This window comes from Macrosteles quadrilineatus, unplaced genomic scaffold (genome assembly GCF_028750875.1).
Source record: "Macrosteles quadrilineatus isolate MER2022 unplaced genomic scaffold, UCM_ALF_1.0 Scaffold_1__1_contigs__length_201487025, whole genome shotgun sequence".
NCBI lineage: Eukaryota > Metazoa > Arthropoda > Insecta > Hemiptera > Cicadellidae > Macrosteles > Macrosteles quadrilineatus.
In genome coordinates, this window is record NW_026542594.1 from 14,419,640 (window position 1) to 14,443,254 (window position 23,615).

The window sequence follows — 23,615 nt, forward strand, 5'->3', positions numbered from 1 at the left end:
CGGTATAATTAATTTAGATGTGAACAATATTCGAAAGATCAAATTCTGAACTTTCATTTTATTAGATAAACAAACCCTGTAGCAGGTATATATAACAATGTCAGGTCAATTAGAAATCAAATGAATTTTTTGCGCAGTACCGGTACGACTTTTGCAGCTGACACTTGGGAACTGTCCAAACACGACTTGTTTGGCATTACCCTGCTCGGGTAATTTTCGTCTTGGGATGTTGCGGGTAGTACCACTGGATAGCCATTATTTATTTTCATTGTGGTTTTGATTTTTAAAACGAAACTTACAAAGAAATAATATTATCCTAACATGTTATATATTTCTATGTAAGGAATTAGATTGTCTACTAAATGTAATCAATTCCCCATAAAAAATCTGTAGAACAAATTTTACCCAGCTTTTGAAATTTCAAAAAGAAAATTTAAATTTTTTTTTATTCTTTTCACTTTACTGGAAAAAAATCTTTCTAAATCATTATTATATTACCATTTCTAGAATCTCCTGTTCTTTCCAAACAAAAGAAATATGAGGTTGGCTAAGTTTACTTCTACGGTTAAATTTTTACGAATTTTCAAAAAAAGGCCTGCAAAATCGCCAAAATGGGCTGGCCTTTCCACGTCTAACATTGGCCACTGCTAGGGTTAAATCAAAACTAAAATCTGTTTAATGCAATATTTTTAATACTTTGTACCATCGACTATTGAATACTGTATTAAACATCCTGTCAATAGACCAGCTGTTTTCATTTAGAAAGAAAAACGGTAGTGTGAACCAGTCACAGAATTTACTAATATCTAAAATCCGTTTTCTATCTTGTTTTTGTTAATGGCATTCTCTATGGGTCATAATGTTTGCTATAACTCAAAATTAGTCGTTCCATCCAATTGACTTGGTAAAGAAGTTTGAGTATTTATTGACTTGGTAAAGAATTTTGAGTATTTATTGACTTGGTAAAGAAGTTTGAGTATTTAACAGGACCAGTAATTTACATGAGTACATCTGTCCGTGGCTCACATCAACTACGCTGATTTTTATTAACCCTCCGAAGGGCCACAGGAAGTTTCGACAACGGCCAAGCCAAATTGTCATTTTTGCAGAAATTTTCTTTTTTAATCATATAAAGTCTAATTATGGTTGGAGTTGGAACATAACAATAATATGCATAGCCTACGGTACTTGTTTTGTTCGGAAAATAAAGGGGACTCAGAATTGGGGGGAAAGGGGAAAAGAAATTGGATGTGAGAAATTTAAATTGGGTAAAATTTCAAAGTAAAGTTATGGTCTGACCAAATAAAAAACTTTTTTTTATGAAAAAATCATGGTATAAATCTATATCTAAATACCCCCCGCCGCAGCAAACCTGCAGACTAAGCAAATTTCCATTTGACTGATTGGATTTACACTGAAATGTCTACTTAAAAATATAACATTTATTCCCGATTTAAATAGAATTAGTTTAACAAGTACTTAGGTTTGCTGCATCAGGGAGGGTAAAACTGTTTTTTTTGTAAAATGTTAATAGTTATTAAGAAATAAAAACATTTTCCAAATTTGATCAAAATATGTTCATAAACAAGCAAACTACAACAGTTTACTCATTCTCCATAAGAATAACATGGGAATTTTAAATTTACAATTTTTTGGAATTTTCTCTGTAACCATTAGGCGCATAATAACGCTTCAATATACTAAATTATTTGTTTTTTGAAGCTCTACAAAATGGTTTGGAAATAAATTGCTAAATTTTCTGTTTTTTGGGTCAAAAATGGGAAAAACCTATTTTTACCCCATAAAACCCCCCGTAAACACCCGTTCCCATGGTCCGATCATGCTGGATCGCGAACTCGTTCGAATAAACGTAGGTTTACACGTTTGTACCAAATTTCATCAAAATCGGATCATTTTTGCTCGAGTTATCGTGCTGACGGACACATATATATATATATATAAATATATAAATATATATATATATATATATATATGAATTTGAACGGATGGTGTTTTTGGCCTCTGGGAACCTCAAAACGAAAAAGTAAATCGGTCCCGGGTCTAGGTCTTACCATGAGACCTACGGTAATAGCTTATTCCCTATATGGGAAATTCGCTAAAAGAGGAACTATGTATGTATATATATATGTATTTATGTTATGGACTCCGAAACTGCTCAACAGATTGTAATGAAACTTTCAGGCATTATTAAGCATCTTTCAAGGATGGTTTGTGTAAGGTTTGATGCAGATCCGTCAAAAGGGCCTCTGCCCCAGAGGGTTTTAAGTGGGCCAATGTCAGACTTTTGAACTACCATGTTTACAAATAAATATAATTTAAACTCAGATGTTCACTTTCACCAACTGTTTTGTATGTTTGAATAATCACAACATTCTGTATTAGTTATGATTTGAAATAGTGCCACAATGTTTCCCACAGAGTGCATCACAGTCACAGAAACTATTTTACTTTTGAATAAGTCCAAATCAACAACGTCCTTAACAACGTTTAAATTCTCCAATGTTAAATATGTAAACATAAAAACCTTTATCAAAGTATTATAAACAATAAAAGGGATGGCGATGCCTTAATATTTCAATAATTTGTTCTATACCCACACAATCTAACATAAATTATTAAGTGAATAATAATTGTGCGTGCTATCTCAGGTATTCAAATGCCTCCCAATTTGTCATTAACCCCCCACTTGACCGTCTTTAAAAGAAGGAACTCTAGTAATACTAATGCGAAACTAAAATCCATCGAAGCTGTGCAACGTTACCAGACTGACGATTAAAAAAATGACACCAAAATTGATTGAAGTAAAAATTATTAGTAGTAAGATTAAAGGAGAAATAGTCTTAATATCAAGAATACTGATGATTTCATCCGAATTATCCTCTGAATTTAAGTAACCACAATTTCCTTTGTGTCTTGCTTTCGCAATCACCATTATAAGGCACTAGGGCAATCCCCCCCCTTTAAATGTAGAAAATACATGCTTTTCACACGGACAGCTGTATGTTGCGTGCTCACGTGGTGGTAGGTACGGCTAGAAATAACAAAAACATTGTTTATCCTCTGGCAATTAAGTAAAATATTCTATTTTTATTTTTGGTTTAGTATACACTTTTATTATTCATCGTAAAAAACAAATTACCATTAAAAATAATAGTTGTTAAAGCAACGCGCGCCGGGTAACTGTTAGTTTTCTATAAAATTGTATTGCCTTTACATAAAAAGGTATAACACATATGTAGAAAACATTTCTTTTGTAAGTCTTATGCCATTATATACCGTATGGGGAATCGGAAATTATTACATTTTGAATGTCAACGAGTAGTGGCAAGGCATTTTTGGTGATCTTGCAGTCATATTTTTGAAAATTCATATAAACTTAACAAATTGAGCCTATTGAACTGTATACTTGAATTGTTCATAATGAAATTAAGAATTTGAAAATGGCAAAAGAAGAAATATTTAAAACAGTATGTATTGACATTAGTTAGAAAATACTCCCGCCGCAGCAAACCTGCAGACTTAGCGAATTTCCATTTGCTTGATTGGATTTACACTCAAATGTCTCCTTAAAATTATCACATTTATTTCCTACTAGCTGTTTGCCCGTTCTACGTACGGGAATCTTGTAGTAAATTGAAATCTTATATTCAGAACAAGAGTTAGTTTGCATATTTAGTGTGCATTTTTCCACATATGCTGGCAAAACTATTACTGTGTAGTAATACATAAACCTTCGCAAATACAATATCTGACAGTTTCAAAGCCAAAACAAATGCTTCGCAATTAAATGTCGACCGATCGTGTTAGTCCATATTTTATATCTAGGCCTAATGATAAAAGGAATTGATTTATAGATCTATGAGGCATAGCCCTAAGCCTGTAATTGAAAGTTACTTTTCACACTGGTTAAAAAGTTAAAATACTAACTCAACCTCACTACTGCACACTTTATTCGGGTTGAAATTTTCATTAACAAAGGTGATCTTGTCTATTTCACGAAACACTGAGAAATAAGGACATTAATGCGTTACCAACAGACATACACACACAAATACAGAATTGAATTAGGGCATTTGCTACGCTTTAACCAAAGCAAATTACAAAGAAAGTAATTATTTGAAAGTTTTGATAGTGTCATCAAATTTTATGATAATCTTTTTTAGGCCTAATCAAACTGTAAAATTAGTGTAAATCCGTTGGCAAATATATAAATAAGTAAATAAATACACAGTCCACAAAACATTTATACATTAACAACGCCAAGCTTTAAAAATTCATGATGGTTTGCAAAAAAATCTGTTTAGACAGTAAATGCAAAAGTTATACAGTAAGACATCAATTAAATTTAATAAGAAATAAGGTGCAGCACTAACGATAACTTTAGTTGTAAATAGTGATGTGTTTGTATGTAAAAATGATTCTTACTGCTACCACCGGTTTGATGGCTCATCTACAGACCAAGACCTTTCTTTAGACACCTCTACCGAGTTTCTACGCCCAGCCGTTCTCTCAAAATAGCTGTGACAAAGAAAAACAGTTACAAATTAATATATAGATTACCATTTTGTTTTAGAAAATTATGACCTAAAACAAAAAAAATGGCAAATTTTATTTCATTTACCAACCAGAACGGAGTATGGTACCATAGACCAATAGAATAAATATAGACCATCAGCTGTGCTGCGGTTAGCAGAAGTTTTGGCGTCCACCGCTAGGTTTGCCATGTAGTTACGGCGCACACCGCTGCAGCGTCTGCTGGCCGCATACGGCTCCTGCGCTCTCCGCCTGCAGCGGTGTGCGCCGTAACTACACGACAAACCCTAGCGGTGGGCGCCGGAACCTTCCTTTGTCAGTCTATATTTATTATATTTGTCTATGATGGTACTATATGGACCTTAGCCTAAGCAATGTATTTCAAATGACAGTTCCAGCAAATCCAGCCGTTCTAAAAATATCAGAAGGTGCGGAACACAATCAAACTTTTCATTTTTTCTTTGTATTTTTAACTAATATTATAATTTTAAGTGATTCCTAGTCAAATTCAAAATTGTTAACCCTTTGAGGTCATATTAATTAAATTTGATTACCCAAGATGTAATTAATTTAGCTAAACTGTACACAGTTTGCCAGTATTTAAATATAATTCAAGCTGTTGGCCCGTCCTACGTACGGGAATCAAGTAGTTAATTAATACTGAATATATTTCAAATGGCTAGTTCACTGCGTTGACGGTCTACCAAACTGTGCTGAGGTCGAGCAGCGATTATTCGACTCTCCTGCTCAAAATGATCAGCCTGTTGTTCATCATATTGCTCGGCCATAAGATCTAAAATTATTTTACTTCTTTTATTCTTTGATGCGTGACTTGGCCGAGGTTCTGACTTGATGTATGGTGGTGAGATGTATGAGCTGGTTGGATCTGGTTCGGTTGTAAAAGAAGTGGTAACATTTTTTTCTCGGTTATAGATTGTAGCTTCTCTCCCTTGCAAATTCTGTGAATATTTTTTGCTTCAGAAGTCTTCTGCATTTAATTTTTAACCTTGAAAACCTTCAATACTAATATATATCTAATAAACTAACTAAATACAACTATTCTTTAAAATATTTAGTCCAAAATAACCAATGTAGTTATTTTTGTTTACACGTCAAATAAAATTATGAAAATAAAAATAACCTGTACCAGCTGTTTTGTTAACAGCAGCTACAAAAAGGTATTGACGATAACATGGACTCTTTCAAGGGCTATAGGACAGTAACCGGGGTTTTCCCAGCATTGTGACCAACTCCAATTGATTTCTTGTGGCCAAATACCCCATATTCAACCAAAGCAATCAAAAATCCTCGGACTAAAATAAAAGTTTGCCTGTACACGCGCTTGTTTTCTATTGAGTATATGATCTTAGTGTATATCTTAGAGTATATGATCAATGAAAATTATACTGTATTTCAGAATAAAATTTGAAGGGAAGAAATGAATTTGTGTTTTAAAATAGCCAAATTTATTTTTATCGATTATTTTGTCCTAAAAGAAAGACTGTTTGATAAACTATCAAAAAGCCTCCTCTTCCTCATATAGACAACATATTTATTTGTTTGGTTGTGTTTACTTACTTTATATTTGGCCTGTGTCTATAATAACATTGATAGCCTTTTAGGCTCTTGACTTATTATCTCCAATTATATTATCTTGGACTACATTTCTTCTATGTACATTTTGAAGAACAATCGGCAGTTATTTTGTCATATATAGACCTATGAATTTTTTATGATTGATAAAATGAAATGAAAATGAAAAATTGTTTATTTACACGGGCAAAGTTAGGGCCACCTGGCCCTTTCTTACACTTAACCTGTACTTAAATATGATACAAATATTTTTAAAAAATCAGTTAATTTTAAATTTTACAAATACTTCACACACACAGGCATACACACATACATGTCATGGATACATCTATATTAAGGTGTGAAATGGTTCTCAATTCGGAAATAAGTTTATTATATATGCAAATTTTGAAAAATTTGGGTTTCTATATTTAATCAATTGACACTAGTTTTTTTTTTAGTTTATATCCTTTTATGTTTTTATCATATACAGTAGGACCTCGATGTCTTGAATCTGAAGGGGCTGTGAAAATAATTAGAGTTATTGAGTTTTTTCGAGTAAGTGAGGTTCGAGTTATAAAAGTGCTATAGCCTACCAAAAATTTGAGATATTGAGGTAGCCTATTGGGTTATGACAGTCAGTGATGTTACTTCACGATCTGTATATTACTTGACTTTATGAGCAAAACCTTTATAAATCTAAATCAAGCTAATTTAGGCCTACTGAAGCATAATTGTGGAAGCAAAATAACATAATTTATCATACATACAAATGGCATACTGAATGGCCTTCTCTTGGAAAATCGATGCTAATAGGCTATAGGAATGTTTTAATCTCCACACTGTAATCTCACTGTTCTTATATATTTACTTATTGATTAATTATTAATCCACCTTATAGAGAGTTAATCCACCAAGATCGTCAATAAAGTATTATAAGGAATTCAAAATTAGTTGGCGATTCCACCTGTTTTTAAACCCATTGTCAACTGCCTTAATCACTTTTCTTTTTCGTAAATGTGTCAAAGTTTTACACTTGCTTTTAACTGAAGACATGACAAAAATCTCTTAATAACTGGCAAGAAGAAAAAAAAATTATTTCAAAATTAGTGAAATGGAAATAGATGAAGAATTACTAGAAAAATACCGGTAGCCTATACTAATTATTTTTAGCTGATTAAAATGAAGGATGATTAATCCTGGAGGGGTTTTATGGAATTGTTCAATCTATTGAATAGGCTAATCAAATTGTGTAGGCTATTGTTTACCTTGTTACTATTGATTGCATTGGTTTTTTTACAAAATTCTTAATTAAAAACTTTTTAGTTTACAAATTCTTGTAATAGGGTATAATCAAGCTATATTTTTGAGTATTCATTGTTAAATATTGTTTTATTGTGGGAAAAAATCCTAAATGAATGTTAAAAACAGTAATTATGCAAGAAAAACTCAACTATTGTTAGTTATGGTAATTTAGCATTTCTGAATTCCTTTAATAGTTACTAGCTGTGTACCCGTTCTACGCACGGGGATCTTATAGTATTCAGTTGAAACCTTCTTATAAAAAGAACAGCCAGTTGGTTTGCATATTTTCAGATTACTGGCCAAACTATTATACATAACTTCATTTTATGTTGTTTGTTGTTGTTCCGGATCGGTATGACAATCAATAAAAGGTTAAATTACCTGTGTCCGCCGGTCGATCCTAATGTGTCTTATTACAGGAGATGCATTTTGGCGAAATTAAATCGCAATCATCAGTCCTAATATAAGGTCCCCCATTAGGTGCGTCTTGAAGTTTTTGAAACACATACACGAACTGTATACTTATACACATGACGAATAAAACATAAATACACGGTAGGCTTTTTTTTACTATGGACATGTAGACGCGCGTCGGTCGTGAGCCGAGTCTCGACTGAAAACGCTCATTTAAAAATGTAAGTTTCCCAGCCATATACAACACTGATTCAAGGACTTTTTCCCGGTTATCAAAACTCAAGAACAATTTTATACACAAAGAATCTCTATTTTCATTTACAGTTACCCTACAAATTATTGCACTTACTTACTCTCTTACTCCTGTGGCCATTGGAAAACTAGGTGGTTTTTGGCCTCGCCAACCATGTGCCTCCAAGCTCTTCTATCCTGTGCCAGCTCCAAGTCTGCTCCCATTCCTCTCAAGTCCTTCGTCACCTCATCAACCCATCGCATTCTTGGTCTACCTAATGGTCTCCTTCCTTCTGGTATACCTCTGAGTACCATCTTTACCATCTCTCTCTCTCACTTCTACGGTTAATATGGCCCATCCATCTCAACCTCCTACTCTTAACTATTCCCACAATATCTGGTTCACCATATAATTCTTTTAACTCTCTATTTTTCCTTATCCTCCATGCATTTCCTTCTTTTACTGGTCCAAAAATTCTTCTCAAAATTTTGTTTTCAAAAGTAGGCTAATAAGGCGCTTCTGGGATTTTTTGGTAAAAGACCAAGTTTCTGACCCGTATAGCAATACAGGTTGCACTATAGTTTTATACATTCTTATTTTAGTGGTTTTTGATAGCAGTTTGCTTTTGAATAATTTTACTGTGGGAAAAATAATTTATTCAAATTATTGCACTTGCGATTAATTAAATCTGTTATGTAAGGAAACAAGTTTTAGCGGATTTCTTCTATAGGGAATAAGCTATTACCGTAGTACTTATGGTAAGACCTGGACCCGGGACCGATTTACTTTTTCGTTTTGAGGTCCCTAGAGACCAAAAACACCATCCGTTCGAATTCATATATATATATATAATTATATATATATATAGATATAGATATAGATATATATATATATATATATATATTTATATATCTGTCCGTTAGCACTATAACTCGAGCAAAAATCATCCGATTTTGATGAAATTTGGTACAAACGAGTAAACCTACGTTTATTCGAACTAGTTCGTGAACCAGCATGATCGGACTATGGGAACAGGGGTTTATGGTGGGTTTTATAGGGTAAAAATTGGTTTTTCCCATTTTTTACCCTAACAACTTAAAATTTAGCAATTTCTTTCCAAACCATTTTGTAGAGCTAAAAAACAAATAATATAGTATATTTAAGCGTTAATATGCGCCTAATGGTTACGGAGAAAATTCCAAAAATCTGTAAATTTAAAATTCCCATGTTATTCTTATGGAGAATAAGTAAACTGTTCTAGTTTGCTTGTTTATGAACATATTTTGATCAAATTTGGAAAATGCATTAATTTCATACTAAACTACAGTAGAACCTCTTTAATCCGAACTAATTGGGACCGGGGGTAGTTCGGACTATTGAATAGTTTGGATTACAGAACATATTGTTGTTTTTACATAAGAATAGCTAGGGAAAAGTGAAAAATGTAGTGTTTATTAAATACATTAGTAAACATAGGGAATAAACAGTACTGTGCATTACAATTGAAATAATTATGGTGTGTACCGGTATATTAATAAATACAGTATACAATAAAGAACTACTGTACTGTGTATAGAGTACAGCAATGAGGCGTTCGAATTAGTGGACGTTCGGATTACAGGGGTTCAGATTAAAGAGGTTCTACTGTATTACATTAAAAAAAAAACACCTTTTTACCCTCCCTGTTGCAACAAACCTAAGTACTCGTTAAACTAATGTTATTTAAATAGGGAATAAATGTGATATTTTTAAGGAGACATTTTAGTGTAAATCCAATCAGGCAAATGGAAATTCGCTTAGTCTGCAGGTTTGCTGCGGCGGGGGTATTTAATCTTACTTTGTTTGGATTTGCTTTCAAAACGTGATAGGTAATGATCGCGGTATTTGTAAACAACATTCAATGTAAACATATCAGTGACAGCTATAAGAAATAATCTTGATTCGAACAGCTGTTCGTTATTTCATGGATGAATATGTGATAAAAATTGGGAGAAAACTTTACAAAAAATCGCACAAAATTGGGTTTGTAAACGTCCGTTATTTTATTTACAAAGTAGTGATGCCATATTTTAATGGCTAAAGACAATCTCGCCAATCCAGTGAATACAGTAAAATGATTTGAAACTTTTGATAGGTACTCTCGTTTTTCAGGAGAAGGCCGTGTAAAATGGCTCTTGAGCCGTGACAGACAGGAAGACAGACAGACAGACAGAAATTTAGATGAGACTTGTTTTGGTTTCTTTAATGTATAAAACGTAAAAATAACCTTAAAAATTATGATTCTGAGCAATGTACAGACAAAACTTTAATTTTATTTATATAGATAATAGAAGAAAATTAACTGTTCTAAAACTTGCTTTGTTAAATAAAATGTATTTCATTCACAATGTATTTTGAATTTACCATGGCTAAAAATGTTCTTCAATGATTTTAAATTAATGAGCAAAGCTACTACTTTATTTACATTTGTAATTCTATTTTTGTCTTAAATTACCATTATAAAAAAGTTTTACTGTTAAAATAGCAAAAACAACTATCTGGTTTGCAATTACCATTAGTAGCCCACAAGTATAGGTTTATTTATAACCATTTTTCCCAATTTCAAGATAAATAAGTAATAAAACTAAACACCAATCTAGGACCAACATTTAATACTGGAGTAAAAATAGGTACTTTACTCTTTCAAGTTGAGCATAAATATAGAACTACCCACCAAACAGCAACCAGCTGTAAGGTACAGAAAACCGGTTTGCCCCTAATTTAAAACTGGTTTCTTTGTCAATCTGTGATATGAGCCTTTCTTTTGGTTTTTTACGCACCTGTAATTTTTAAATAAAGGGTTTTCCTAAGTATTTTTATTATATAACAATAAAGGAACACGAGTTTGTACGAACACGAATTACGAGTTATGACCCCCCTTTAATTGGGTTCTTGCCCTTAGGAGAGGGTTTATTGAAAAACAGATATTTGTTGGGGAAGTCCTTTCATTTAAGTATGTGGTTGATAGGTGCACGGCTTCGGCTTTTCCTCAAAAGTTTGTGATGCTTATTAGCTTAAGAAAGACTAGTTGTTCTGCCTGTGCCTCGCCACGGGGAGATATGGCGATTCTTTACCACCTTGTCCGATGCAAACTGCTGGATGATTAACCGCTTGTTCTTGAAAAATTATGTAAATTAATTTATAAATGTCCATGTCACAAGGAAACATATTTTACAGATGCATTTTTTCTCAGTTGGAACAAAAAGGCTCCATCCAAACTCGTGGGGATTGTGTATCATCAGTATTTTAAATGTGATCAAATACAGCCCTTGAGCCCTATAATTGAGGTTTGAAAAACTTATATTATTCGGGGAAGTTACACATCAAGAGCTTTCATTAAAGTATGCGTTAATAGGTGTGCAGCTTATGGTTTTTCTTAAAAGTTCGTGACCCTTGTTAGCTTTATATAGAGTCCCGAGGGGACAGAGGCAAGGGTCGGTATAGTTTATTTTGATTGTGAAAGCAATATAAAGGCAACTCATGCTTTATTTACGACAAATTTTGGCTTTAATTATTGAAGTTTTAGTGTGTTTATAGAGCTAGTGCGTTTCCTGGTGAAGCCTGGGGGTAGGGTTGTAGCCCCTACAAAACCGATTCAGAGCCACTCTAACCACCTACCCCCAGGCTTCTCCTGCAGGAATCTCTATATGTACATAAACATTGTTTTCAAAGTTTGTTTAAATTTAAACAGGTGATTGAAGATTTTTTTCTATATTCTAATTTGATGTTTTTTTAACAAAGTTTTATTTGCAATCTGTTTAACATTAAACAATAAGTAAATATGATGACATTTATATAAATAAAATAAAAATTGGAAAACATGAGTTAGCAGCTAAACAGCTTTAGCAATAACAAAAAAACAAGCAAAGAAAAAACAATTTCAGAGCTGCTGTACAAATTGAGTCGGAAGGTCTAACACATTTTCTCTTTTTAGTCTGTAGACATGTTGACTGTTGTCTAGGAGGTTGAGGGCTAAATGGTTCGGATGATACTCAATCTTGGAGATATATTTTTTACTGCAGCTCGTAGTACTCTGTTTGACTTCATGAGTATTAATAAAACTAATTTTTTTAATGGCATGTTTTTTTAATAAGTACCGTTTTGAAATTTCTCTGTTCCAGCACTGCGATATGGCATTTTCGACAAATACAGCCCCACCAACGTTCATGATGAGTAACGCACTGGGCGGCGTCATTACTGTCCCCGTACCCAGTGCGTTGCTCATCATGACCGTTGGACGTTGGTGGGGCCGTCTTAAAATGCCCTTACCTACTTGCGTACCATTCCGTCACTCATAATGTTCTCGCCATACATTTCACTAATCTGTCGATGATATTCAATAGCTTTCACACCTTTAGCACTTAAAAATCTAATTACAGCACTTCACAGTCGACGGCAGTCTCAATTGGCGGCACCATTTTGAATGCTCAAAACCGGATGTAAACACAGCCGATTGTTCTTGAATTTCCGGCTAGGTCTTACCAATAGATGCCCATACACAACGCAAATATCGAAAATGCCAATCGCAGTGCTGGAACGGAGAAATTTCAAAACGGTACTTACTTAAAAAACATGCCTCGTAGGATTTTATTAAAATTGGGAAAATTTATTTATTTCATACTCTAAATAATTTATTAAAAAAATTATCACCTTCTCTTTACAGCAAACCTAATTACTAGTAAAACTTAATAACAAACTTATTACAAAACCAACAATAATAATCTATCATGTTTTGATATGCCAAAAAGCTAACATGTTTAATGCAAGTTTTTAGTAAAAATCCAATAAGGCAAATACAAATTGTTTAGTATGCAGGCTTGCTGCTGCAGGGGCTGATTTTCCATATAATTAGCACACAACAGTCTTGATAGCATGGTTGCTCAGTGGGATTGTAACATTGTAGTTACTGGCGTGTATTGCTGTAGAAAGTCTGGCCTTGTACATTGTACAACTTCTTTCTGTAGCCATGCTACCTGTGTAAATAACACATTTTGTTAGTGGGAGCTGGTCAAACAAGTGATTTACAGTGGATTTATTGAGTTTTTTTTTTATTTTTTGGACAAATCAAATTTATGGATCGACTAATTTTCAAAATTATGTTCCATTCTAGTATTTTTTTGTGGCAAACAAAGTTTTCATCTTGTTTTAAGCCTTAATTACTGGTGTCCATGATGGATGTTAGTAAGATTTGCTCTTTCTACTAACACTTTCATTTTTTTAGGAAAAAAATTGATATTTTCTCACAACCGAATTCTTGGGAACCTATTTTTTGAAAAAATCATCAGTTTATAGTGATGTTTAATCTGTATGAAATAATATCACCACTATATGAACAAATATTTTGATAAAGTTTTCAACAAAACTAGCAACAGCTGTTACATAATAAATATTAAATAAAGTGTAGACCAAAGGCATCACAGCTGTGGCTAAGTTGACGCCACATCAGCCCCCTGCAGGGACTGGAATTCCAGGAAGCTTGAGCTTTACTTTTCTACCAGAACGAGATATATAGCTTCTGAATAATGATGCCGGGTTTGGAGGTTTGTGGGATGTGTTTGATGGTTGTAGCCTATATTTTGAGGCTCTTTGATTGTTGGATAACAGATATTCAGGCTTCACCCTGTCTAAGCTCACTCGCTCTTGTTTGCCATTCTGTGATATTAAAATTACAGGATACGGTCCGTTGCAAGGAGGCTGTAGAGCATGTTTCACAGAGTCATCTCTTAGGAAAACTTCGGTGCACTTTCTAAGATCCTGAAATATAAAAATTTTTGGATTGACGTGAAGCTTGGACAGACCTGATTGAAGACATGACGGAGTCGTACAACATAATCAGTAGGATCTTCATGCCTGGCTCCGTACAAGGGAGATCAAACAATTCTCCTGGAAGTCACAACTTTTGTCCGAAAACAATTTCTGCCGTTGATGCTTGAAGATCCTCGCGGTATGCACTTCTTATACCTAGGAGGACAATCAGAAGAGCTTCCACCCAGGATGAATCGTGATGACACATCAGTAAAGCTTTGAGATGCCGATTGAATCTCTCCACCAATCTATAGGCACAGGGATGGTAACTGCAAGTTCTGATTCTTTCAGAGCTGAAAGTTTTTCCAAGGGACTTAAAGAGGGATGATTCAAATTGGCGCCATTGGTGGCCTCGATCAGTAGTTATTCTTGAAGTAGCGCCATAACGAGAAAACCAGCACGAGACTAGACCTTCGGCAACTTCTTCTGCAGTAATCCCCTTTAAAGGATGAACCTCAGGCCACCTAGTGTAATGGTGTCTATGACTGTAAGACAGTATTTGTATGGTCCTGCTGGTGGTAAAGGCCCAATTATGTCAACATGGATGTGCTCAAATGATGATGATGGCAAAGAAAATCTTCCTAGAGGAGTATGAACATGTTGCGTTACCTTGCAACGCTGGCATCGCTCACAAGTACGTGCCCAGTTACGACAATCTTTTTGAATACTTGGCCAGACAAATTGATCTGCTACAAGTTTTGCAGTAGCTTTAATGCCTGGGTGGCTGAGGTCATGTAGCGAATGAAATACCCTCTTTTCGTAGTTCAACTGGAATATAGGCTAAGGTCTTTGGGTCCCTATTGAAGTGTCACAAAAGATGAATGACTTTGTTCCAGGGATTTGGACTTCTGTCCCTACACGCGACTAGTAGATATAAAAACGTGACAGGGGTTTTTTATTTAAAGATTCTGAATCAACCACTTGATGGATTTTCATGATTTTTGTGTTGAACGAAAGATCATTATAAGAACTAGGGAATGTAGAAGCCATAATTTTAGTTTAGGGTTTCAGTTTTTTTAGGAATTAAGTTTTAATCTTTATAAAGTCTAGCAGCCGACGCCAACATTCTACACTAGCTTTTGGTATAATACCATTTGCTTAACTTAACAGGGTGTAAACATTCAGCAATTGTGACACAAATTCAGCATTTGGATAAAAATGAAATTACAAATGTAGGGTTGGCTTATTTATAGGCCTACTTAGTGTAAAGCTAAAATCAGTGATACGTTCATTTATGCAGTAAGAGGATGACATATTATTTAAATATATACATAGTAAAATACTAGATGTTCAAAGTTTTTTGTAGTGCAATATAATTTGTTTAACTATTTGTTTATAGAAATATTTGAATAATAATCAAATCAGTCAAATTGAAATTCGCTTAGTCTGCAGGTTATTTTCGTTTTTATGTCCTCAGATCCTAAAAACACCTTCCATTTAAATTCATATAAAATATATGAGCAATAGAGTAGAATATAGCTACTATTTAAGTTAAACTAATGAACTGAGCGTTCTGTTAAGTTTTTATTAATTAATTTTATACTTTCAAAAATATACTAGGCCAATAGTTAATAGTATTGAATTTTTTTTCATGAAGTTATTTGTTTATTAAATTGTTTTAATTTACACAGCTAACTAAATCATATATTTTGAGACAAAATACTGATAGTTTATTGATAAGATTTTCCTTAATAAATCAAGTAAAAGTACTTGTTAAATATTATAGACCTGATTAGTAATCTCAAGACCTAGTTTTGAAAGTTTTGTTTCAAGTTTTTTGCTTAAAAGTCACATGTCCATAATAATATGAGATAGGTAGTCATTTAGTAGGTTTAAGTAATAAAAAGTTTGACATTTTCAACACTTTGACTTTTTTTAAATATAACTAAAGACCTCGTAGATTTTCCTTAAACCTGTCTTTTATGATACAGTATCGTCTTATCACTTAGTTAACATCCGGACGAGTAAACAAGCAATTGACGGCACACAAAAAACCTTTTGTGTTGAAATTTTTACTTTCAAAACCAAACCTGATACCACAAAAATATATATCTTGTGTAGATAAAAATATGTTGAAGGATAAACTTAGTAATAATCTTAAGATATTGAGATTAACCATAAACCTTTGTAAACACTAATTTTATAGTAGATGTTAATACCTAATTAGTTAACGTATCTTTCAGAAAGGTAAAATTGGGCCTAACTTATGTTTAGTTCATGATACATTGTTGTGCATAACTTAGCACAATAGATAAACAGTCTTGACCAATTAGTTGAATAGCTTGATAAGTAATTGTTATTGTGTTGGAGATAAGTTTCAATTGAATAAGTCAATTTTATATCGTCAAAAGGATAAGTAAAATCAATCATTATGCTTTGTTATTTACCTTGTTATAATATAGATTGTAAATATTGTGTTATAGATAAGAAACAATTCAATATTTTTTTTTAATTTATAAGATTTTTTAACCGATAAGGACACATAAGTAAATAATTTGGTTCTTAACACTGTTAAACCTAAAACCGAGTAGACCTATAGCTCCTGGCATTAGTTCAGTGAATCTCACCTGCGCAGGCTAGTATACTTTGAGCATTATTATGCGTGGCTTCTCGAGTGGCTTGCGACCGTGACTGCTCAGTCACTTGGGGTGGCCACAGGTGTGGCTAGGGGTAGTGACAAGTGTGGCGAGGTCGTGCGTCTGACTGAATTTTATCAGAGTGAATAAGTGAAAAAGCTGAACTATTTATTTTATTTTGAAAACTGAGTTTATTATAATAAACTTTGCCTATTAGACACAGTAACAATAAACTTAAATTTATGATAGGCCTATAAATAATAAGTAACTTAATGTTGTTCATATAAATAATTTTGAATGATTTTACATGATGCTTTTAACACTTTTATAACTATTTCATTTTTTAATTTTGATGAAAGATTATATTTTTTTATAAATTCGTCAAAAATTTTGTTATAGTCCCTCTTGCACCAATCATTATGCCAATTACTGATATAGAATTTAGATAATATTTGTTTCTTAAATAATTTTTACATTTACTATAAATTTTTATCTTTTCTTCATCAACTTCTAAGGGTTGATTTTGATATTTCAAACTTTATGGTTGGATCAATTATAATTACACTTTTAGATTTTGTGTCACTTATTAAAATGTCCAATCTTCTGTTTGATCCACCATCTTCAATGCAATGTATTTCTTCTACTACTTGCCAGCCTTTTTTCCGTAGTTCCGTATATAGCCTAGTAATAACTTTATTGAAATGTAAACAAAGTAAATGTGAACTATAGAAACGTTTGTGATGTTTCTCTTTATTGCTTTAGGGACCATTCAATATTTACTTGCTAAACCACTACCTGGGAACCCTTGGTGCCCATGGGGATACAAATAGGCCTGGCTGTGTGTTGGCCAGGTGCATGTCGGCCTTAATCACAAATAAGAATAACAGATCGCGCCACTCATCCTACACTCATATTTGGGTTAAAATACGCACATATTGGCGTCCCCATCTTAAATAATTGATAATTGATTGATACAAATTAACTAATATTGTGCAAATTTCTGCCAAGTAAAGTTCAGTAGTTTTCATGATCACCTGGGACAAATAGATATACCCCCTCTGCAGCAAACCTGCCGACTAAGTAAATTTCCTATTGCCTGGATTGATTTTCAATTAATCTATTAAATTAACATTTATGTTTAACGAGTACCTAGGTTAGCTGCTACAGGGGGAAAAAATAAAGTGTGTTTTTTATTAAAATATCAATAGCTTAGTATGAAATAAATAAATCCGCCAAATTTGATCAAAATATTTCCATAAACAAGCCAACTATAACATATAATATTCTCTATAAGAATAACATAGGAATTTTAAATGAACAATTTTTTGAATTTTCTCCGTAACCGATCACCGTACAAAAACACTTTGATATACTAAATTTTTTTTTTTAAGCTCTTTAAAAAGGTCTAGGGAAAAATTGATACATTTTGTGTTTTTAGAGTAAAAAATGAGAAAAACCCATTTTTACCTCATAAAACCCCCTGTTAAACTCCGTTCCCATGGTCCGATCATGCAAGTTCACGAAATAATTCAAGTTTATCCCGCCTTACACCTTCAAACCAAATTTTATCAAAATCGGACAAAAATTACTCAAGTTATCGTGCGGATGGACACACACACACACACACACACACACACATATATATATACACCAAAACTTGACAATACCACAACTACAAACTTGACAACACAACTACAATAACTTGACTTGGTTGTTGTGTGAAACTTGAGTTTCTACATTAATTAACCAAACGTTACTGATACAATTGAGTTATTATTTACCAACGAAACTGTTGCATTGTTGTGGCAGACCTTAGCCGAAAATCAACGGTTTTTGAGTTATTTAAGAAACAAAATTTTAAATTGCCGCCATCTTGTTTTATGTATTTGGAAAATTTTCATAATTTTTTTGTAGCTTTGTCTAGTAGTCAGAAATGTTTTTGCAAAGTTTCAATTTCGTATGTTTAACCATTCTCTTAAAAAAAAATATTAAAGGAAAAAAACAAAATGGCGGCTGTTTGAGTAAATAAAGACTTCCAGACTGTTTGGATATGATATTTGGATATGTTTCTTACCCAGGAATAATAACCTAAAATATCCGACTCTAATTCTGAAACACCCTGTATATCTCTATAGATATATACAGGGTGATTGATGTAAGTGTGCCAGCCGTTTTATTTGAAAACCATAAGAGATATCAATAAAAGTTAAATGGTAAGTGCCTTGGACTTTTTATTTTAAAAATTGTAGTAAAGGCCGCCAACTTTGATTTTTCTTATAGAACACCCTGTATTTTATTGTGTATTCTGGTAGAAAATGTAATTTTAAGACAATTTTATTCTTGTGATTTTTTTCATAAACCTAACCGTTTCAAAGATAATAATGGTTTAAGTTGTGAAATTTTGAATGGTTTTCGAATTCAACAGCTGGCATGCTTGCTTAGGCCTTTATCGAAACTCTTTCTCATGCAGAAATTTCAAAACTTTAACCATTATTATCTTTGAAACGGTTAGGTTTATGAAAAAAATCACAATAATAAAATCGTCTTAAAATTACATTTTCTACCAGAATACATAATAAAATACAGGGTGTTTCATGAAAAAAATCAAAGTTGGCGGCCATATTGGAAAAATGGCGGCTAAAATAATTTTTTTGACCCGACTACAATTTTTTAAATAAAAAATCAAAGGCACACTTACCATTTAACTTTTTTTGATATCTCTTATAGTTTTCGAATAAAACGGCTGGCACACTTATATCAATCACCCTGTATATATATACATGTATAAAAATTTGAACGAATGGTGTTTTTGGCCTCTAGGGGACATCAAAATGAAAAAGTAAATCGGTCTCGGGCCTAGGTCTTACCATGATAGTTATACCTACGGTAATAAATTTGTTTATTTATTTACTTTTTTTATCTTCACGGTGCTTAGAAATACATTATTGTTTTTATTGAGTAAGCCCTCGACTAAATGTTTACTTTCTAATGTTGTTGACTTGACTCTATTCAACACATGTACTCTGTGTTTTATTGAATAAAGAATTATTTGATTGATTGATTGATTAATAGCTACTTCCCTATAGGGAAATTTGCTAATACAGACAGAAACTACCTCTTTTACAACTTTATAGCAACATTTGATCGTTTCAACTATTTTCCTCCAGTGATTTGTGGTGTAAAAAATATTCTGTCATTGTAAAAAAAAACTTTTGAAAAGACTAAATATGTTTTTGAAAGAAAGTGAATAAATACAACAAATTTACATAAGGTCGCACTGCGCTCAACCACAATGACTAACTTATCTGATAAACGTAGTGGCCTACGGGCAGTTGAAAAGTCAAAAAGGTCGTTGAAGGCTTCATTCTCATCTGCACTTTTTGCGCAGATAAACTTTTCTACGGTTATTATTTCATAATTATTGTTATTACTGAATTATTGACAATTATACTACTTTGTATGTATCAACCTGTTACACGGCTTTGTTCTTAATGCTTTTAAATACATTATTTACAATTCATATTAGAGAAATATCACATTAAGATTTTATGTTGTTTACTATCTCAATTAATTGAGTGCTTAAAACATTAATACTTTAATACTTTTAAGTGAAATGGTGACCATACGAAGATAGATATTTTATGAGGTACAAAAATAACTAGCCTTTTTGACGTTCTCAATGAGAAAGAATATTGTTATTACATTGAGGTTTTTCAAACTTCAAAAATTTAAGGTATGGACAAAAATATTATGTGGAGGACCTTTTTTTATATTTTTAGGAAATAGTTACAAAGCTTTAAAAACATGTGGTTTATTTATTTAATTAAGTTAAAAATGGCGTTGGATATTCTGGTTCAGTTAAATAAAACATAGCCCTAAACAAATTTTACTATTCATAACATTTACATAATTTTACCACCAACTCCATTTTATTATCATGAAAACTTATAATGTTAACAAGGTGGAGATCTAAGAGTAAATTTTATTCTAGCGCAGACGTCTTAGGTTGGGAATAAGAGCTTAAAATTTATTCCAAATACCTACTTATTACAGTTTAAAAAGTCTAAAATCCATTCACCAGGATCAATATTTTCCAAATATCGTTTAGATTTAGGCACCATCACATTTTTAGCGAATTTCTCTATAGGGAAGTAGCTATTACCGTAGGTGGCACGGTAAGACCTAGACCCGGGACCGATTTACTTTTTCATTTTGATGTCCCCAGAGGCCAAAAACACCATTCGTTCAAATTTTTATATATGTATATATATAGACTTGTATATATATATATATATATATATATATACGTCCGTGAACGCGATAACTTGAGTAATTTTTGTCCGATTTTGATGAAATTTGGTTTAAAGGTGTAAAGCGGGATAAACTTGAATGAGTTCGCAAACCAGCATGATCGGACCATGGGGACGGGGCACAAAATTTCCCGATTTCTTTTTAGACCTTTTTAAAGCGCTTAAAAAAACAAATAATTTAGTATATAAAAGAATTTTTGTTCGATTATTAGTAACGGAGAAAATTTAAAAAAAATTTAAATTTAAAATTCCCATTTTATTCTTATGGGGAATATTGTCAAATGTTGTAGTTTGCTTGTTTATGGATATATTTTGATAAAACTTGGCAAATTTATTTATTTTGTACTACGCTATCAATATTTTACTCAAAAACACACTTTATTAGTTTCCTTGTAGCAGCAAACCTAGGTACTCGTTAAACCTAATGTTATTAAAATATATTTAACTGAAAATCAATTCAGACAAATGGAAATTCGCTTAGTCGGCAGGTTTGCTGCGGCGGGGGTATTTAATTTTAGGTTAAAAATAACTAGATAGGTACCTAGGTAACTAATGCATGGTCCTAGAAGTTTTAAAGCTTTCATTTTAAAAACTACTCTTTCTTTCATCATATGGAATTTTTTTATTTCAAACATTAATGTTAAACATTAACTATTTAATGTTTTTCAAGATCTATAAAGAAAAATTTGACATTTTAAACTCTACATCTAATATTTCTTAAAAAGTTCAATACCATACATATGTGTCTGTTTCCTAAGCTCATGTCCTGAATGTTTTCTTAATCAACCTACTGTACTGGTTTTGATTTAATTTTATCAGTGCAATTTCTTTTATAGGTGAAATCGAGCGGTGTCTCAAAAAAGTCACGGAAGGGGTGGAAACGTTTGAGGACATTTGGCAAAAGGTCCACAATGCTACCAACAGCAATCAGAAAGAGAAGTATGAGGCTGATCTCAAAAAGGAAATCAAGAAACTACAAAGGCTCAGAGATCAGATCAAAAGTTGGATCGCTTCCGGGGAGATTAAAGACAAGAGTACGCTACTGGACTACCGAAAACTCATCGAAACTGTGAGTTGAATGTCGTTTCCCACTATTTTGGATTATTACAAGTGACATATGATTATTACAAGTACTTGACATATTTTTGTACTTTCAGGTAATTTAATAACACTTACTATTCTGATCAAGAAGTTATTTTACAATTCCTACAAACGAATTATACTAATTTTAAGTACAGTAGACCCTCTCCACGACACTCCAGTAATCTGGCGTCTTTTGATGAGTGTGGAGGGTGATTCAAGTTGAGACACGTTATTGTGTAACAGTTTAATTCACTGTGTCTGGTGTGACTGTATTTTGGATCTTTGCGGTAACGGAAACATCATCATCTTCCGCAATCGTGGCAAATTCATTAACATTTTTCGGTCGCGTAGACATTGTCATTATCTTCCGCGATCCTGAGAAAATCTGACCATCTCCAGCGGGCATGGAAATGTCATCAACATCTTGCGCGATCGCGGCAAAATCATGAACATTTCTCATGGTCGTGTGGATATTATAGTCGTGCGGATATTATCGTCTTTCGCGATCGTGGCAAAATTCTGAACATCTCCCGGGGCCGTGCAGACATAATCATCGTCTCCCGTGGCCATGGAAACGTCATTGTCATCACGCGTGATCATGGCAATAGTGGTTCTACGCAGTTTTGTCGGGTATTGGTATCGGGACTGACTTTTGACGATGGATTTTTAATACTGATACCAATGTCCAAGTATTGGCGGTTTTATGGGGTAAAAATAGGTTTTTCCCATTCTTGACTCTAAAAATATGAAATTTCACATTTGTGGCTTGTAACCAAAGTGTAATGAAACAAAAACTTTGATTGGATTTGTATCTAATATCATTATCAATATAATTTTACTAATTTAAAAAATATTTACTTTAAAAAAATTTATTTAGGGGTTTTAAAAACATTTACAAAAATTTGATCCAAACACAATATCAGTTCGATTTGAAACTCTAGTAACTTAAAAATAGCTCGTATTATAGGCCTATGTCAGTTTTAATTTTGGGCTACCATCTGGTCGTTGAAAATATTTATATTTATATTCTCAAAGTGAGCTGGACCCAAGAATGATGCATTTGGGTTTATTTTTGGACAAAGGTCATTGATGTTGGTATTTTTTTTGCTTTAATGACAATACAACTACTAATCATTAGTGTTAAAAATAGAAGTAATAATCGTCGAATAATGTTGAAAATAAGTAGAAAAAATTAAATAACCAAACTATTTATGAAGTGTGGTTTTAAGTGCTTTATTAGGTTCATTCAATTAAGTTTTTGTTGGATAGTAAGCCCTATATCACAATACAAAAAAAATGTGATATTAAATAGTTATTTGGGTAACTAGAGTGCAAAGTAGAAGTAGTACTACACACAAGAGAAATTATCATGCACGAGCCACAGGCGAGTGTGGAAAGTTTCTCGAGTGCAGCAAAAGCACTTTTCACTCGTGTTACACATTATATTTTTCCTACAGTTACTATAAAGCATAGAAATAATTAGTCTTTCAGTAAACAACTTGTTTTAGGTTAGGTTAAATCCAAGTGTTGAACAAAATGGGATACAACTGGGCCAGCTAGTCGTAGTCGTAGTATCTTTAAGTGTTGCCAACATAATATGCGGATCACGGATTACGTGCATAATAAAAGCACACTGTTTTGTGTTGTTCGTTTGAAATACCGGTGTGCGGCAAAAAAAAGAGTGGGGAAAAAGTAAGTAAATGCAGCAATTAGCAACTTTCTGTA

At 32.9% G+C, this 23,615-nt stretch overlaps 1 protein-coding gene across 3 annotated transcripts in view; it reads left to right on the plus strand.

Annotated features, from left to right (window-relative positions):
• LOC129005114 (CCR4-NOT transcription complex subunit 3) overlaps window positions 1–23,615 on the plus strand; it is a 72,085-nt gene that overhangs the window by 16,585 nt on the left and 31,885 nt on the right. For all 3 annotated transcript variants that reach the window (XM_054433934.1, XM_054433926.1, XM_054433943.1), the window contains exon 2: window positions 21,644–21,876. In XM_054433934.1, coding sequence (XP_054289909.1) covers window positions 21,644–21,876 — 233 coding nt within the window. The remainder of the gene's footprint in view (window positions 1–21,643; window positions 21,877–23,615) is intronic.